The sequence below is a fragment of the Aedes aegypti genome, chromosome 2, assembly GCF_002204515.2.
Source record: "Aedes aegypti strain LVP_AGWG chromosome 2, AaegL5.0 Primary Assembly, whole genome shotgun sequence".
NCBI lineage: Eukaryota > Metazoa > Arthropoda > Insecta > Diptera > Culicidae > Aedes > Aedes aegypti.
The window spans coordinates 317,082,108-317,102,556 of NC_035108.1; the positions used below are offsets into that span (position 1 = coordinate 317,082,108).

Genomic DNA, 20,449 nt, shown 5'->3' on the forward strand with positions numbered 1-20,449 from the left:
TGAGAGCTTTCTTTGCCTAAATTGCCATTTTCGCATTCGTATATCGTGTGGCTGTTACGTTGATACTCTATGCCCATGGAAGTCAAGGAAATGTCCATTACGAAAAGTACCTGGACCGATCGGGAATCGACCCCAGACACCTTCAGCATGGCTTTGCGTTGTAGCCGCGGACGCTAACCACATGGTTAAGGAAGGAAAAAAAAACCCTATGAATCATATTTTGACGTAGGACTACGTCTTTCTTCTCTATACAGGAGTGAAATTGGAATTCCAAAACCAAGAGCGTTACGTTGGCATGAAATATTTTGAACGTTTATAACTTTCTGTTGGTTTAACGAAATTCCTTAATTAGCACCTCAATCGAAAGACAAGGCATCGAAGGTTCATGTCGTTTACTTACTGAATCTCACATAATTGTCCAAATAGTTTAATACCTGTTTTAAAAGAAAACATTGATTAGCAATTAGCAAGCAAATCTATAAATAGGGGTGCTAGAGAAGAACATTCACCAGAAAGTACCATATGCCAGAAAACCATTTGCCAGAAAGTACCATTCGCTAGAAAACCATTCGCCAGAATGTACCATTCCCCAGAATTGACCATTCCCTAGATTTTATTTTTATTTTTCATTTTCTCAGGTAAATCAAGTTTGCAATTGTAGAGCCTTAAAAAAATGTGTGAGATTATTGAGCTTGAGCTTGAGCTTGATTGGCCGCCCGTGGATGCACTCCAGTATTGCCAGATGTATTCCCGACTTTATTTATGACATCTTATATTTCTCAATCAATTGCACAGCTTCGTATAAAATCTCATTTGTCATGAATAATGATGACACGAAAATATGAGAATGTATTCGCGGACGCTGCTGCAGTGCCGTCGGGGTGAGTGCTCAATATTTCACAACGATCGTATTGAGGATTTTGCCCTCCAATAGACTCACACCTAAAAAATTTTGTCCCACCAAAATATTCTCCCACCATGATTGCCATATATTGGATGGCGTCGTATGCTAACGCTATAGCTAACAGAACCAACATGTAACGCACGTGTAACGTACTGTGTTGGATTGTGTATTGCCTTCAAGGTGCGTGCTTCTGCTAAATTGCTATATAAACAGACGTGTGAGTATATATTTCTCCACGTTGAAAATTTGCAGGACAATCTATTCGTCCTCAAAACGAACAATAAAATAGAGTGGCATTTCAAACAGCGTTTTTGATTTCTAAGGGAACACTTCAATTACTAAAAGTATCACAAAATTGCGACATTTTTTTTTGAACGCTTTTGAACAGAAATTCTCAATGAACAATTGTAATAATGTAATTGTAATGGATCAGAAATTTACCTTCATAATGAAGAAAACTATTGATTACCAATAGCTCGTATTGAATATTTGGCAAATGTATATTCGTGTTCGATCAATTTCTCACGCATTAGCATATTCCGCGATTTTCAAGTAATTCTAAGGTTATAAAACTTGCTTCCTTCGTTGGATGCGGTTTCATTTCATTTCCGCTTTCGAGCTGGTAAGACCTCCTCCGAACCTGCGCAGCGAGGAGTACCTAGCTGCTAAAAGCCTGCTGAGTTTATCTGCAAGCTGCCAATCCAGCGCCTGGTTTGTGATTTCTGAAATCGCTCAAGATTTCTAGGTTGACCGACCCCCGCTTCCAGATTTCGACACGAGATAAACTCAGCATCGGTAGTGCAGTCAAGAAACAAGCCCGCTGGGCACCAATACCAGAGCCCAAGGCTTTTGAAATCGCTCAAGATTTCAAGATTGGGCTACGTTTCCAGATTTCGACTTTTAAGCCCTTTGATCCGCTACCCTGTTGCTGTTGTGCATCCATGATATATTCAGCTGGTTTGTCGTATAAGCAGAGTACTTGTTTAGGTATACACTTTCGTTGGTGATTCTCTGTTTAACCATGACAATCAACTGATAACATCCCGTAGTGCTATTCATCTGTGACAGCATACAAGCTCAATCGGCCCTTTTCAGGGCCAACAAGCGTTCATGAAAGGGTTTATTGAATAATATTTTCTGATTTATCTATCATGATCTAAATCTCGCGGTATTGTACAAAACTTGATTTGCTTCACATAATTTACCCCACATAATCACATCACATCATCGCCGTCAGACCGTAATATCATCATAGTGCTAAGCATTGTATGGCATTTCTAACAACGTCGTTGATTTATCATATAATGGGGGAACGCTTCCTAAATTCTCGAGTACGTAAATTGGAAAATGTATTGAAATTGCAACAGATTTTAAATACTGTTCAATAAACTGTTTCTTGACCAGTTGTAATGAGCATCTATTGATCTGTTTTTTTTACATGTTAGTTTAAATAAAGAAATCTATTGCAAATGTCATAGTATATAAATCAAAGCATTCTTATTAACGCTTGTATTGGGTTTCGAATCCCGATTTCCATAACTTTTACGCACATTGATCAGAAATATTTAAAATTTGCTCGAAAGCAAAACATTCGTGATTTTCATTTATTGTAAGCTATCAAAATAATGTTGATATTTTTACTATCCATCCGAACGCGTCTGTGAATTTTCCAAGACATGTAAATCCCTAACCAAGACATCAACTTCATGTACCTTGTCCTAGATTGGTCGACCAAAGGAAAGCGAAGAAAACGAAAGGAAAGAGCATAGTCTTCTTCTTCTTCTTTCTGGCGTTACGTCCCAACTAGGACAGAGTCTGCTTCTTATGATCTTATGCGCACTTCCACAGTTATTAACTGAGAGTTTTCTTTGTCAATTGACCATTTTTGCATGTGTACATCGTGTGGCAGGTAAGATTATACTCTATGCCCTGGGAAGTCGAAAAGATCCTCGGCCGGTGGGATTCGAACCCACGACCCTCAGCTTGGTCTTGCTGAATAGCTGCGCGTTCACGGCTACGGCTATCTGGGCCCCCAGCAGGAGGAGTATCGTCTGCAATTCAAATCGTGTAAAACTTACTACTTTCGACAGATTCGGTTCATTTAAGGGACAAATGACCTTCGGGTTAAAGTTCCTCCAAAAAAAACAGCAGGATTCGGTTCATTTAATTAACACGAAAGAGCTAGTAAGAGCTTCTCGTGATAAACACAGCATCGATAGTATTTTTTCCTAATGTGTTTTCCACATACTTGCTATAATCTCTTAATTCATCTTGTAGCATCATACAATATCTATTTTATCACGAATAATCGTCAATACGGCAATTTGAGGATTTTTTCGAGGACGCTGCTGCAGTGCCGTCGGGATGCAATAACAGCATAATGCTCATCTTGTACATCCCTTGCCAAGAAATGAATTTCATATAGCCTATTTCCCAGATCAGAAAGCGAAGAATACGAAAAGAAGGAGCATCATCTGCTATTCTAAGGGTATAAGGCATACCTCCTTCGTTGAATTCGGTTTCATTTTATTTTCGCTTTCATGCTGATAAGAGCTCCGCCGAACCTGCTCAGCTCCTCGCTACCTGGCGCCACAGAGCTCTTGATCATCAAGTTGCTGCAAATCGAGCGTCCAGTATGTGAAATCGTTCAAGATTTGTAAATTGACTGGCGCTTCCAGAATTGGCCCTGCAGGAATCGGTGCGCCAACGCAAAATTTGTACGAGATGACTGGAGAAAATCAGCCAAAGCCGCATGTAGAAGCGCTCATCGTCATCGCCACCGTAAACCTCATCGGACGAGGAGGCTTCCATTCCAACACGTGCGCCGTCAAAATGTGTGTCCGTGTTACTCGAATCTCACCGTTCAATCGGCCCTTTTCAGGGCCAACAAATGTGTACTAAAGAGTTAATTGTGTAATATTTCCTAATGTGTATACCACACTTGCTATAATCACTTAATTCTTCTCGTTGCATCATACAATATCTGATTTGTTATGAATAATTGCCAATTGCCAATATGTACCTTCCTTGGCCGAGTAGTTAGAGTCCGCGGCTACAAAGAAAAGCCATGCTAAAAGTGTCGGAGTTCGATTCCCGGTCGGTCCAGGATCTTTTTGTAATGGGAATTTCCTTGACTTCCCTGGGCATAAAGTCTCATTGTACCTGCCACACGATGTACGAATGCGAAACTGGCAACTTTGACAAAGAAATCTCTCAGTTAAGGGGACACGGGAGACCGCGTTATTTTCCCTATCTTTCGTCTCACTCTAACAATAATCATCAAAATTTTGTGGAAGCAAATCTCGAGTTTTAGTGAACCGATGAAGCTGAAAATTAATCGGGTTGTGCACTACATATATAGAATCATAGTGATACATTTTCGCATCGATATATGGAGTGGTTCTCGGGATTTGCTTCTTGAAATGGATAGGGTGATTATGATGACGTCCCGTGCGGCCTTAATAACTGTGGAAGTGCTCATAAGAACACTAAGCTGAGAAGCAGACTCTGTCCCAGTGAGGGCGTTATTAAATTTGGTGATCCGTAACCAAACCGAATTATTTGGGTTTCACTTTGTGATAACAGCACTATAATTGAAATAAAAACTTTAACTTAAAACGGGGGAGATTGTTCGGGTATATCTAAAGATGTTGACACGACTAAGTTCAGTAGTAGAAAGAGACCATCACGGGTTTGTTTATTTTCTTTTATGCTGTTCGACAGCAGTGTTGCGCGTACGCCTGCGCTTGATGATTGATGATTCTTCTGAATACACTCTAAAGTGTTTTAACTCAAATTGAAATACAATATACATTAGGCGTTATGCCAAGAAGAAGAAGAATTGACAATAGGAGTCATGCACAAATTACGTCACGCTTCGAGGGGGGGAGGTGGTCAATCCATGCGTGACAAGTCTTACAAAAATTTCGGAGGACTCATACAAAAAATGTGACAAAGGGGGGGGGGTGTAGGGGGTCATAAAAGTTGAAATTTAGCGTGGCATAATTTGTGTACCATCCCATACGGCAAATTTAAATTTACGGTGGCGATGATGATATTGATGGCACTTCTACGAACGGAGAGCTCCTCACTGTTCTTAAATTCAGAAACCATTACATTCTGAATTATAACTAAAGGAAGGTTGCAATTATGACAATTGACTTAAATTCAAATGCAGCAAATCACATGGCGTAGTTAACGTCATGCGGTCGTGTCTCGTACATAACCCTCTCTGATTTTTTGAAGTATTTTACTTTGAAGTCGTTTAGGCGTATCGTGCCACAAAGCGTGGGTTCGATTCCCGCTCCAGTCGATGGAAACTTTTCGTCAAACGAAAAATTCATCATTGGGCTACTGGGTGTTTTGTGTTGTCCGTTGCCTAATGTTCGTGATTGTTCAATCTGTGCAGCCTTTGACTGAAGACGGTGTAAATTGTCCTTTCAATTTTTTTTTTCAAAACTCACAATCGCAGCACCTATTATCTATCATCAAACATCCTATCATCTGCAAAGGTTCTCCATCAAAAAGACTTCCATCTAAAACAGGTCTTTACTTATCTTGAACAAATGTACCAGAAAAAGGGTCATAGAACAAAGATTACTGGCAAGTGGACAAAACAATTAAACAGTCTAAAACACTTATTTTATTCAAATTGATACTGGAATAATGATCACATATTACACTCTACATGTTGGCAAACAAATCATCCGCATCGACGTAATCTGCATCAGCCCCTGTATCGCCGGTCTTGGGTGCAGTGTTCACATTGTAAAATTCTTCAACTTCATCTGCAGAGATAGTGCTCATGTCGCTTTCACTTGCTCCAATCAATCCAAATCGTTCCCGGACTACCACTTGGTCCCAGAATTCCTGCTTGTTCCGAGCGAGAAGACTCTTCTTGAACTCGGCTATCCACTCATTGTACCGATACGGGCCCATGAGCTTCGCTTCCTCGCGATACATCATCATGGCCATGGCCACCTTCTCATACTGGACCGTCATCGACTTGAACACCAAATCCGAGATGACATTCTGAATTTGGCTGCAAAGGGTTGCAAATTTTTCACCTCTCTTCAGCAACAGAGCAAAATCTTCGGCGGGAGTAACGGTTCCCACTTCCACGATTGTCCTTTGGTCATCCAATTCTTCTTCTGCATCGGTCGGGTTTTGTTGCGATGTGCCTGCGGCTGTCGCATCTAGATTTGCAGTAATTTTGTTCGCTCTTTGAAGCCACTTGAGCCGAGCATTGACCTTGATTTCTTTCAGTGGGAAAAGGTTTTTAACTTCATCCAGTATGGGTTTGGATCTCTCTCGTACCTTGGGTGGTACATCTACCAGGTTCTTCAGCTCCTTGTCCATCGCCGGTATGGGAGCTTTTGGGTGAAGTGCTCGATGAGCCACCGTTCTGTACATATGCTGATGAATTGGATTTAGAGTCTTGTGTAAGGCGAATGCTTCTCGAGATCCAGTATCATCGTCCAATGCGTCCATTAGGTCCATCGAGTCGATCAGTTTATCCACGGCTTCGTACTGTGCGTCTGTTGGCTTATATTTGTTAGACAGAAGTGGTGGGAATTTCAGTAGAGCGACTTCCTCTGTAAAAATATGAAAAAATAAGAAATCAATCAGTGCGTATTTCTCTCTTTTGTCTTAAAAAAATGAACTTTAAGAGTCCTGAAGTCTGAAAATAGTGACTAAACAAGAATCAAAAATGAAGCAAACTGGAATTCCTTAGGGATCGACCAGACATTTTTCTAAAGATATTTGCCAAGGGTAATTTTGCTAAGAATATGAAATCAATCTACAGATTCCATCATAACACAGCTGGGACAAAAATAACATTTCCGCGTGTCTCAAAGATCAAATTATGTGTTTCAGTAAATTTAGTGTTGCTGAATCCGACGCCGTTCCTAAAAACCACGTCACATTTTTTGGTACTTAACGTCAAAGTTGTAGAAACTGCTGAATGTTTTGATGAAATTTAAACCATGATTCAATGAATTTTTGGTAATTCAATACATCAAGCATGCAAAACAATACTTAAGATTTTATTTCCCGATTCAATCAAATTTTTGAACATGCTTCCACTGCCCAACTCATACTCGCAATACAGTCCCATAATAAAAATCATCATGTCGAGAAAAAGGCTTCTGAACATGATTGCATATTTCGTCTTTTTGTCGCTACTTGTAGGTGTTAATTGCTGAAAATGTTTTCAATTCAATTGAAAACAATAGCAGGGCTAGTAGCAAAAAGGAGTGCCGAAAAAAGTTATTTTAGTGACCAGATTTGTGAAATAAGTGACTAAATAGTGACTTCCGATTCTGGAAAAAGTGACTAAAAGTGACTTGAAAATCAAAACTAAATTAGTTTTATTTCAGTTCTACTACACTGCTTTGCGATGAAGAAGGGAATATCCAATATGATCTACTACAGGTACTACTAAATTTGGAAATTTTTATTGTACTTCCAAAATTTCCAGATATTGCCAACAATTTTAAACAGAGAAGTTAGCATTTACGCAAATAATCCTTTTTTTAGTAGATTTTCAACTATTTCAAAGTGTTAGAAAGATGCTTTGAAGAAGGACACCATTTGTGAATTTTTTAACAAAGAATTTCATTTTGTAATGTAAATTTCCGAAAGAATTTGGTATACATGTGAAATTTTTTTTCAAACACCCAACAAATGATATATTAAAAACCGCTTAAATTGAATTCATTGTAAAATGTGTAGATCTCAAAATGTTTCTAATACTTCAAGTCGATAAGAATTATTAGCTTATAGATGAAGTTGGATCAAATATAATATTCACAGAAGGATACTTTCTATTAGTGTAACTAGATCAAGATTACGGAAAGTTTAATATTTGGCCATCGATCAATATTTCAAATTAAAAATGATGATGGAAGATCGAATATGATGTTTAAAACCAATGTAGGGGGATTAGGGGCATAATGAACACCCGGGGTGAAATGGATACCCCTTCAATCTCTGAGAATATGCATACTTCATCAAAAGTTCACACACTGCATGAAATCTGTATTGCATTTGAAATGTTAGACGGTAGAAAAGTTTATGTTTTGCTTCAATTGTCCTTTAAAATTTAACTTTAAGTTTTTCTTTACTTTAAATTGTAAATTTAATGCTTATATTATAAGCAAGACGGTGGGAGAATCTATTTTTTGAGCAAAATAACGAACCTTAAAAGGCTCTTTTTAGCTCTTATGATAGAGGGATAGCCCTTTACACATCGGAACGACTGACAGACATCAAATATTTTGGAATCATTAAATTTCTTGCAAATGTTCATTTTGCCCCGATACCTTTTTACTAGCCTTGTCTTGGACCTAATTTTCTATCGCACTTTTCTGGCATATGATATGACTTTTATTACCATGAATGAATGTAGCATGTCGTACTAACATAAAACATGAAAACTAGCCGGGAGTTATTTGAAAAAATGTCATTGTATGGTCTTAAAATAAGCATTTCCTTCCCCTATCATAGACGCTTCCTTCGAACGCCGACTAAGGGTGAACAAATAGTTGAATCAAGCCTGAGTGAAATTGAAATTTTCCATCAGCAAGTTAAATGGGAGGTATATTTGGCCGAATAGGCATTTAGCATAAAGACGATAGGCTATGATTCATCTGAGTTATGCTTTGAAAGTAGTTATTATCACAAAGCTTGTACACTAGAGTGATGCAAATTTTGAAATTTTAGCTCCCCTATGCTTAAACGATTTTAATTATGATAAAAAGCATCCTCCTAAAGTTTGAAGTGATTCGGAAGAAATTTGACTGTGCACACACCATTTGAAGTTTATATGGGGATTACTATGGAAAACGCCAATCTTTTGTGTTCAGCCCTCTATCTCTTCGTCATAATATTTTATGGAAAAGTGAACACACTCATCTCATGTGAAAACTTCCCATCTACAAATTTGCCGAAGACCACTTTTTGATTGGACATCAGGATAAATTGTTATTTATCATCATAAAGTTGGTTTGCATGTAGCATGCTTCACCAACTGTTCGGCAGGCAACAGTGGTGCTCCTGGCGGGAAGATTAGATCAAAGTAATCCAGGCTACTATGTTCTACAGCAAAAAAGCAGTGTTGCTCTGAACGTAATTGAATGATCATCTTAGCATGATTTAGACTTTGTTATCAATAATAACAAATTATCCTTATCATAATTGACATCGTTTAAGCATAGGGGAGCAAAAACTTCAAAATTTGCATCAGTCTATTGTACACGCAGAGAATTACCAGCTGTTTGTTCTTGTTATTTTTGATGAACACTTTTAATTTGTTGCAACTAAACGAATTACGTTGAAGCAGCAATGATTTTCATTGAAACAAAACAGAAATATTATTGAGTTTTCTGACAGCATTTCAAATCATATTTATTTTTGAAACAACGACAAAAATACTTCATTTTAAATTGAGGATTTGTTGTTTCAGTGCGTTTGATTGTTGATACTGGTAAATAAAGATCTGATCTGCCATTTTGTTTTACGATCTTTTGTAAAAGTGAAAAAGACCAACGCGGAGAAATTACAATGCAGTAGTGTAATAAATCGACTAATTCAATAGTTTCGAAACATCGGAATTCATGATAGAAGTGTTTTTTTGGTAAGTTATGACTAATATTTTCTATAGTGTTGAATTAAATTAGTCATTTTTATTATTGCAGTTAACTCCTACATGAAACACTGAAACTATATCAGCCGAAGGAAATTGAGCTGATGAGTCCATCTCGTCGCTTGCGGTGCGGAACAATTTCATTCAATTATTGGATACTAGGAAGCGGCGCAGGTACATACCTATGACAATTTTTAGATTTGTTCATCATTGTGAATTTTAACTGATGGAAATTGAAATAAATTAATTGATTTTCCACCCCACAGTCGATTGTCTTCATATCAAAAGAGCATAATAGTAGGATGGTAGGGGAAGGGGGCTGGCATCAATAAACAGGTTTTATTATTTCAAATAAATGTATTACAGAATCAAAAAAGAACAAACTTTGTTTCAAAAAATAAAATTTTTATTTCAATACAAGAATATTGTTGTTTCAAGAAAATAAATTTTTAAATCAAAAATTAATTTTATTGAACCGTATTGAATCCAGCTGTCAAAATCAAAAATATAAATTGTTGAACCAAAATGATGGTAGTTATTAAAATAATGAAAAGCAATTATAAGCCGGCAGATAATACAGAAATATTGTTGTAATGACTCAGAATATATTTGATATTAAAATTGTTTTCTCTGCGTGTAATATTTTAATCAATGACACTTTCATGATTCACTTCACATGATTCACATGATTGACTATAAAGTTGAATTGTCGTAAACTATATAATTAAAAATAGTTTAATATCGCGCATATTCTTGTCAAAGGGGCCCAAATAGCCGTAGCGGTAAACGCGCAGCTATTCAGCAAGACCAAGCTGAGGGTCGTGGGTTCGAATCCCACCGGTCGAGGATCTTTCCGGGTTGGAAATTTTCTGGACTTCCCAGGGCATAGAGTTTCTTCGTACCTGCCACACGATATACGCATGCAAAAATGATCATCGGCACAGTAAGCTCTCAGTTAATAACTGAGGAAGTGCTCATAAGAACACTAAGCTGAGAAGCAGGCCCTGTCACAGTGAGGAAGTAATGCCAGAAAGAAGAAGATTCTTGTCAAATATAAACTGCGTGGCTTTCTAAAAACCTCCAGCCGAAGTGAATCAAAAGTGCCAAGAAGAGGATCCGACTCCCCACATTTCTTTGAAGGTAGAAGGTATGATAATTTTTTATTCTCAAATATAACATTAAATAATTATTCTTGAATTTGCATTTTAGTATAAATACCTATTTTATAGGTTTTTGTAAAATTTTAAAGAGCTAGTGTGCTCCACACTAGGAAGGTTTGGTTAATAAAACGAATTTCGAAGACAAAGAGAATAATTAAGATGCATATTTTAAACCGTAGTGTTCGACAATAGAAAACAAATATCTAACACCACAAGATATAAAAAATCCTATTAAATGAGAATGCACCAGATTTTCAAAAAGAATACTAAACATTTAAACATTTAGTTTTACAACAATGAACTAACAACATACTAATAATAATTTAGATACTATTACAAATTAAGTGGCACTCTATGAAAGATTAACTTTTTTCACAAAAAAAAAACAACCATGAATCAAAGTTTTGATACTGACATTAAGTTAAATTTAAACTTAGCCTAAATTTCACAAAAGCTGATTCGTAATTTTCTCTCGAAAATTTAGCTCAAAATAGTTGAAAAAAGTGACTTTTTGACAAAAAAGTGACTTTAGTTGAAATGGCTTCAAAAAAGAGACTTTAAAGTGACTGGCTTAAAAAAAAGTGACCAAGTCACTAAAAAGTGACTCGCTACCAGCCTTGCAATAGCTAACAACTAGAATAAATTAATTGTATGGTAATTGATATTCAACATGGTACTGATTAAATGAACACACTTAGACAAAATCACCGACTTCGGTAATTCATTTACCGAAATCTCAACAGCTGAATGATCGGTAATCAGTTCGGTAAACGAAAAAATTACAGACTGTTCGGTAATTCCCATTTTCTAGCTCAGCTGTCAAAATAACCGAGCTGTCGGTAATCGTTTACCGAAGAACTGTAATCTCGGTGCACAGATTATTTTCCTTGGGGACCTATTTTCTCGAATGCAATAACGTAGACAAATTTTCAAATCGCATTTCTTTATTTCACAAGAAAATAGTATTTTTGCACATTATGTATTGGAAATTCAGGAATCAACAAAGTATGGTTATAAGGCTTAACTGATGTCGCAAATGATGTTGGGATCGATGACTGATTTTCAGGCGGAAGCATGCAGCAGTTTGCGCACGGGAAAATGAGGAAAAAACGGCGGACGCTGACGGCTGGTCTGCAAAGATGAATATAACGTTGGCTTATTGATTAAACGTACGTGCACTAAACTCACCTGTGTCGAGAAAATTTTCAGGATTACTGTTACTATTTGGGTTGGAGATATTCCACGAATAGTTTCACTGCAACGCCCGAAAGATAAACATTAACAATGAGTTGACGTTGTCATTCATTCTAATTGCTGAATTCGGTAATCGAACAGCCCGTTTACCGAAACTTCAGTTAAATATTTTACCATTATCGGTAATACGGACGATTCACAGATTATTCGGTAATCTTTTTGACAGATCGTCGACAATTCACCGTAGTTCAGTAATTATGATCATGATGAGGTGTCAAAAATTGTTAAATTACCGAATGATCGGTATTCGTGTGAATTACCGATTTGTTTCGGTAATTTTCTTTACCGAACGCGTATACTCTGTTTAAGTGTGAAGGCATGATTCATTGCGGCCGCACTAGACGGACTGTTTGCTAAATCCACTCACAGCACGTGGGTGTTGAATTTGCAACATGTCAAGGTAGTAAAACGAGCAAGTTTTGGACTGCTTAATGATGATGAAGGAATTCCTGGATAATGTTCCCGTATGTTGATTAGATGAGCAAGATTAGGTGCTGCAAACAATCCGTTTGATCATGGAAATCTTACTGACAATTCCAACTCCTCCGGTGTACGAAAAAACTGCCATTACATACATACATATTTAATTAATTTTGCTATAGTTGATGCTTGCAAGACCAAAATTATTTAAATTTTACCCCTTCAGGGAAGTAAAGAAGGAATTAGAAGTCATAAGAATAAGCAGTTTTGTTATATATAATCATTACTACCACCGTTATTGTACTTTTTATACTTTTGTAGGAATGCAAATCACAGTGCAAAAGTCTAAAAATCCTAACGGGAGTAGATTTGTTTCAATCTTTTTGTAATAAACTAATGGGACTGTTATGCGGGTACTTTCCATATGGGACGCACCTGGTTTGGTATATTTTTTGCATTTTGTCCATACAAAAATAAAATTTTAACATTGATTTTGAAAAGAACACTAAAAATTAACACTATTTATGAAGCTAACTCATAAATAACTGGTAAAAATTCAAATGGGACTGTTATGCGAGTATGGGCAGTCCAGCCTCCGTACAAAATTTGTTGATTTTTTTAGATAACCAGATACAATAGTTTTCTAAATAATCAAAAAGTACCCTTTTAATAACAGCATTTAGTTTTTTACACATTTTCAGTTGTATTGAAGCACTGCAAAGTTTCAGAAAATTCGGCCGCGAAAAATCCCCCATGTGTTGATATCGAGTTGAGAAACATAGATTCATAGAGGTTTATAATTTTCATTTTACATATTACGTAACTTACCTTGGAAACAGAGCTCCAGCATGATGAAACAAGGATAGCGCTTCTTAAAAGTTGGCATGAGCACATTGATTTTGGGTCGAGTGTCACGGCGGTAGACTTTAGTAACGATCATCACTACGTCCAGATCGATCATTGCCTTCACGAGTGCAGCCAGTTTAGCCTCCGAGGCAGCGCAGTCTTTCCGGGCAACGACCACGTGTGTTCCAGTTCCACAGAGATATTCCTCCAGGATGTTTCCAGCTACTGTGAATCCCAAGCATGAGAGTCTTTGTTCACCAGACTTGTAATCAATATCGATCTGGCTATCGTACGGTACCACAGTTGAGCCGTACATGTAGCCATTGATCACATTTTCGTAATCCGGTTCGAAAGATTGATCGTTTTTAAAGTAATCGGTTTTTAGCTGAACGGTTGCTTCAGGATATGTGGATTCGGTTTTGAATGATCCCAAACCCTTTTCCTCTGTGATCAATAGAAACGCAGATATACTGATCTGGATTTGTGTGCCAATTGATAAGACACTGTTCCACGGTGCGGCTCTGGTAGCTTTCTTCTCGAAGTGTACAAGAAGCAATTCAGCTGAATCTATGTTGCAAAGTGCACCGTTCGATTTAAAAACTATATCGGACAGCATTTTTTCGTTAGCTCGCTGTTCTTTGGTTTTCTGTTGTTTCTGGCTGAAGATTCCAAGGGCATCGAATATCAAATTGTCTTCATCCTGTTGTTCATCAGAGTCCGCATGATGCTCCACACTGTCATTGATAACATTCAATTCGCATGGCATTTCCGTTAGCTTTTTAACCACCGAATCCATCTGCTCTACATCGAGATTTGAGGAAACTGAAAGAGCCGACACCAGAATAATTTTCAACGAGGCAAACTTTTTCGCTCTAGAAGCAAAAAAAAAACACGAAAGTCAACTCAATATTCTATGTAGTAATAGTCAAGCTAACATACTGCGCGCCAACTTTCAGAAAGTTCATCGCCACGACCAGAGCATCGAACCAGTCGCCGTTTACTTTCGAGGCGTTGACTTGCTTTTCCAGAACTCTAAGCATCTGCCAGTTGCTGGGGTTCAACTCAAAGGCTTCAGAGATATGATGGTACCCGCCGTACTCCACGTTTAGTTGATTGTTAGTGCCATCGGTGCCCATTAGCACCAAACCGACTTCATCCTGGGGTTTACTAAAAATCTATTGGAAAAAGTACGATTATCATAGGGTCGGTATGCCAATAGCGGATACGCTAAAAACATAAATTTGTATAAAACACAATAGTAGGAAGCAGCGCTGCTTGGGCACGTCATGATTCACATTTAAATTTTAAACATACCTTCCTTTGGACGATCTTCGAAACACAGTTCTTGGCGCGTTCGAAAAATGTTTGATCATGTTTGCCGCTCTTTACCAAGGTGTCCTTTCCGACATCCAAAATAATCATACAGCCTTCCTGCGAATATAATCACAATAAATTTATAAAATACCTACGGATATCTGATCAAGTTATTGACTTTACCTTATTTCTTGCCATCTTAAAAGCCTTCAGCAGTTCTGAACACCTCTGAACTTCTCAATGAAAACACTGCAATGATGCATCGGAGGAACCCCGTCCCGAGTCAAGAATTTACAAGAAACGAAATCAACGCCGACCGCGCCGTGCCGAGGAGTGATAAACAAAAACACGGTTAAAAAATATGTGTCATAAATGCGGGATGCAATTTGATAGTAGCGCAAAAGTATGGGCCAGGTATCTGGGACTTCCCCTGCCAGGCCAAGAAATTTACACTGCAGCAACGCGGAGTGTTACACTGTAAGACCAAAGTACCCTTTAATGGGTAAAAAAGTACCCTTTTTGAAAGAAACTAGTTTAACTCATAAAAAGAGTAAAGGGCCTTTACTCTTTAAAGAGTAAAGGGCTTGTACGTCAAATCAACGAGTAAATTTTACCCACTATTCTAAATGATTCGTTCAGCAAAGTGGGTAAAATTCACTCTATTTTAGTTGTTTTTAAGACTTTAATTTGAATGATTTTTGTAAAATAATTATGATAATAAAATATGACAAATTTTACACGTAGGTTGAATATTTTCATGTATTTATCGAAAGGTAATATTAAAGAATCTTTTGAGCTTTGGTTCTGTCAAAAATCTCATTTAACCCGCCAATCGCCGAGGGAGTGGTATTCCGGCTGATATATTCTAACGGATGCAAGCGATGCTGGATATCTTTTTTTCCCGATTATTTTCGTCCGGAATCACCTGTTTACTTAGGGACTGGTCCATCTTGTTTCACTGATGTGGTTTTTGTGAAAAAATTGCCAGATTATGGTAGCGGAAGATTTTTTGCCGTTCCAGTTTGGTTTTCACATTTTTAAGCAGCGCTTTCTGTAAATATTCATTTTTATGGATTAAGTGGGACGAATAGTGGTAGAAAGCAGCAGAATAAATAATTTATACTTACATTTAACAACGGATATCAACGGTCTATCATTTTTCGTTTACGGCTGTTGCGATAGTATTTTGCATTTAGATTTAATTCAAATACTTCAGAGAAACTGCTAACTGGAATTGCGAACTGTAAATTGATTCAGTGTAAAAGTTCTCATAAGAGAGAGCATAAGAAGGCGAAAGTCGAAAGGATTCCCTAAAGCCGTCACAGCGCTTCATCGGGATTTATAGTTTAGATTATATAGTTTATATAAAAGAAGTAAGTAACTGTTGAAATGTGTTTGCAAATGTATTAATCTAGTGTCTAAATTTACCACAGTTAACACTGAGAAGATCCGGCGAAGCCGATGCCAGTAGATGTTTGCTGAGTGGAAGATAGGGCACAGATAGTGGTTGCACTGAAAAATTGTAATGCGAGGTAAATGAGTCATGAAGACATTGATCTAATAAAACTGTATTTTTAGCTTTAGCTTATCCACCAATTTGCGGAGTTAACTTGATTTGCTTAAAGAAGCTCAGTTCCCGACCAGGCGCCCTACCCTTTGGCAACACTAAAGAATTTTTCAATAATATCCGACCAAATGGAGGTCCAATGTGAAAAATGCAAGTCACCAGCTTTATTAGTGAGATGCCTAACCTGCTCACTATGTGAGAATCACTATCATCACGAGTGTCTGGGCATGGTCGATTCCTCACCTAAATCCGATTGGAAATGTAACGAGTGTGTGTCATCAACCCAAGGCAATCAAATAGCTTCAGGTTTACAACGACTACAAGACGCGCTATCATCTGAGAGAGAAGCTATCGATAGGCGATTTGATCGTCTGCAGAAGCACCTTAACGCATTGAGAGCACAAATTGAAAAGTCACCTACACCAACTAATCCGATCGTAAATCAGCTGTTTGCATCCGATGTAGGCGAATCTACCGATGACGAAACGAACATAACTCAAAACGGTAGCGTATTGGAGTCCGGATTACAAAAGATGTTTGCTCGCCAGGTCATCCCATCAGATTTACCAATATTCACGGGCAAACCTGAAGAATGGCCCGTTTTCATTAGCTGCTACAACAACTCTACGAAAGCATGCAAATTCACCAATGTAGAGAACCTTATGAGACTGCAGCGATGTCTTCGTGGTTCTGCTCGACGAGCCGTTGATAGTAAACTACTGCTCCCTGAATGCGTGCCTCAAGTCATCGAGACTTTAAAATTGTTGTATGGAAGGCCCGAGTTGTTGATATCCACTTTGATCTCCAAACTGCGTGATACTCCAGCACCGAGAGATGATGATCTGAACTCGTTGATCACATACGGCTTAGCCGTTCAAAACTTGTCGGATCATATGATCGCTGCTGGACTAAAATCACACCTAAACAATCCGTGTCTCCTCCAGGAGATGATAAACAAACTTCCAACACATTTAAAGCTGCAATGGGCCGCTCATAAACGAGATCACGATAGTAGTACTATAGCCACGTTTAGCAAATTCATGTCTGAATTGGTGGAAGCAGCGAGTTTGGTTCCATCCACCATAGTACTGGACCAGAACGATGATCGAGATGAGCACAGCGACGATAGTGATGACGATAGAGGATCAAGCCGATCGTATCGCAACAACAGCCGACGGGAAAAGAGGAAATGCTGCTATGTGTGCGGAGAAAGCAACCACCGCGTTTCTAGTTGTACGGTAGTTGCTAATATGCCAGTGAGTAAACGTTGGGAGCTTGTTAACCAGTTAAAGATATGTCCCCCTTGCTTGAATCGACACTTGCCGTGGCCATGCAAAACGGTTAAGAACTGCGGAGTGAATGAATGTCGATTGAAACATCATCAATTGCTTCATTCAGCGAATGATACAGCTCATACAAGTGGATGTACCATTGATGTTGGTAGTTGCAATCGTACCTTGCTAAAATACATCCCAGTGACCTTATATGGGAAGTCCAAGCAAATTGATACGTTCGCTTTTATCGACGAAGGGTCGTCGCGGACCATGCTAGAGGCGCAGGTTGCAGAAGAACTCGAGATAGATGGGAAACCTGATTCACTGACTCTAAAATGGATAGATGGTACAGTAAACACTAACACGACAAAGACCTTGACTGTAGGAATTTCTGGGGTAAACCACACGAAACGGTTTTCATTGCGGGATGTGTTTACAGTGGAAAACCTTGATTTATCAATTCAAAATTTCAATTCAGCATTATTGTTCGATGATTCCTTGAAAGACTTACCGCCGTTTAGGTACGCAAGTGCCAAACCACGTTTACTGATAGGTTTGTCAGATGCGCAACTAGTTGTACCATCGATAGTTCATGTAGCGAAAAATAATGAAATGATTGCTTGTAAATGTTCTTTAGGCTGGTATTATTATGGAAATTCACGAGGAGATAATGAAAAGCAAAATAATCGCGGAGAGTTTGTAACACATTCTTTGAAATAATTGTGTTACGGGGGGGAGAATGTTGCGATAGTATTTTGCATTTAGATTTAATTCAAATACTTCAGAGAAACTGCTAACTGGAATTGCGAACTGTAAATTGATTCAGTGTAAAAGTTCTCATAAGAGAGAGCATAAGAAGACGAAAGTTGAAAGGATTCCCTAAAGCCGTCACAGCGCTTCATCGGGATTTATAGTTTAGATTATATAGTTTATATAAAAGAAGTAAGTAACTGTTGAAATGTGTTTGCAAATGTATTAATCTAGTGTCTAAATTTACCACAGTTAACACTGAGAAGATCCGGCGAAGCCGATGCCAGTAGATGTTTGCTGAGTGGAAGATAGGGCACAGATAGTGGTTGCACTGAAAAATTGTAATGCGAGGTAAATGAGTCATGAAGACATTGATCTAATCAAACTGAATTTTTAGCTTTAGCTTATCCACCAATTTGCGGAGTTAACTTGATTAGCTTAAAGAAGCTCAGTTCCCGACCAGGCGCCCTACCCTTTGGCAACAACGGCTATGGCCTGAATGATCAAGCTCGGTCAATTCCAAAAACGTCAAGAATTTTTTCACCCTTTAATGGGTAAATGCTCCGAACTTCCAAATGGGAGAAAAATACCCTTTATTCAAAATTTGAAAGTACTCTTTATTTTGACGTTTACATACATCAGGAAAAAATGGGTATTTTTCCCACATTAAAGGGTAATGCCGAGTTTACAGTGTAGGGTGATCAAAGTATTTTGGACAGACTGTTACGCGAATATAATTTGGCCATTTACGACATAATCAAATGGAGGTGGCCAAATTATATACGCGTAACGTTCTGTTTAAAATACATAAAACACACGATTAATTGTTTGTTTAACGTTATCCAGTTATTTCTTACAAAATCTGTTCCAAAAATTGGACTAGAACCCAATGTTTCAGAGCCCTGGAACTATTTCTAAACCGCATTTGAAATTAGTATGCAAATAAGGTATCCATGAGGACTTTCCGCGATAGGACTGACAGCTAAAAGTGTGAATGCAACCGGAACGAAAGAGTGAACAAAACATGCGAGTAAACAAAAAACATGGTAAACAAAAAACCAACTGATCGCAGCTGTCTTGTCTTATGGATTGCCTTATCGCTTTTGCATCACCCTTCGGCAAATGGACTAGTAGACTGGCCCTTAAACAAAAAAGTTGTAAAACTCAACGGGGCACCCCCTAGATATGTGCCTTAGGGTAAGAAAAAAGGTCTCCCAAAATTTCAACTCAATTGGTTGTGCCACCAGCTGGCGCATTCAATTCGAAGTTTGTATGGGATTTTCGTTTCAAATATATTGAAAATTGACCCTTTGTTACTGTTTCGCTCTGTATACTAATTGATCGTGTTCAATTGGGCCCAGAATGACAAATACACTAGCTGATACCCTAATGAACATAATTGCAGAAGGTTGTATCTGGATTTAAGCTCATTTTCATTAACATTTCAGTTAGTTAGGCTTAGATCAGAACTCCCGTACAGTCACATATATGTATGCGTCTTGCGCAGCTGCTCGCCCAGCATCATAGCTGGCTATGATGCGCCTAGTGGTAACCATCATGCTATGTTGAAGAAATGCAGAGCTGTATTGCAGATCTACTTCAGATAGTTAAAACACCAAGTTTATCACTTTTAATCATGATACAACCTTCTACAATATTGTTCGCTATGGCATCAAGTAGTGTTTTTGACATTCTGGGTTCAATTGAACGCGATCAACAGTTTTCCTGAACCAAACAGTAGATGATGTACTGTTTCCCATATACTTGAGCTGGGAATCCCATATTAACTTCAATTCAAATGCGCCAACTTATGGAACGACCAAATGAGCTGGAATTTTCAGGAAGTCTTCCTCTAACCCTAAGGAATAATTCTGGGGGGTGCCCCGTGGAATTATACAACTTTATTTTTCTTCCATACTGAGCTGGGCCAATCTAATGGACTAGGGACTAGGGAAAATGTACCAGTTCTAGCTACCAGTTATTACTTAGTTGATTGTTTTTCTATAGTTTGACGCTTAGGTCACTTATTTCGATGTTTGATGAGACAAATGAGCGTTTAAATTTATTTCAATTATTATTGAGCTACTCGTACCAATTCAGTTTAGCCCGCGTTCGTTGAAAATCGGTGGATCACCTGTGCTACCATGGGAAAGTGAGGGTTAATGTTTCACGCATCAGCGTTTCCTACCCATACCCATAAAAACATATGTTTTGTCCCTCCCAATAATCAAAACAAGAACACTGGACGCTATGTTGAAACAATGTTCACTCAGGCAAATAAACTATCGAAAAACATAGGAATCACTTATGAAA

At 38.1% G+C, this 20,449-nt stretch overlaps 1 protein-coding gene across 1 annotated transcript; it reads right to left on the bottom strand.

Moving 5' to 3' along the window:
• Positions 1–5,523: 5,523 nt before the first annotated feature.
• LOC5578760 (X-ray repair cross-complementing protein 5) lies at positions 5,524–14,894 on the bottom strand. The gene is made up of 5 exons (XM_001657078.2): positions 14,729–14,894; positions 14,546–14,662; positions 14,171–14,406; positions 13,214–14,103; positions 5,524–6,498 (listed from the first exon to the last, which is right to left on the bottom strand). The coding sequence occupies exons 1-5, from the start codon at positions 14,741–14,743 to the stop codon at positions 5,588–5,590; spliced, it is 2,169 nt and encodes a 722-aa protein (XP_001657128.2). The 5' UTR covers positions 14,744–14,894; the 3' UTR covers positions 5,524–5,587.
• Between the last annotated feature and the right edge of the window lie 5,555 nt (positions 14,895–20,449).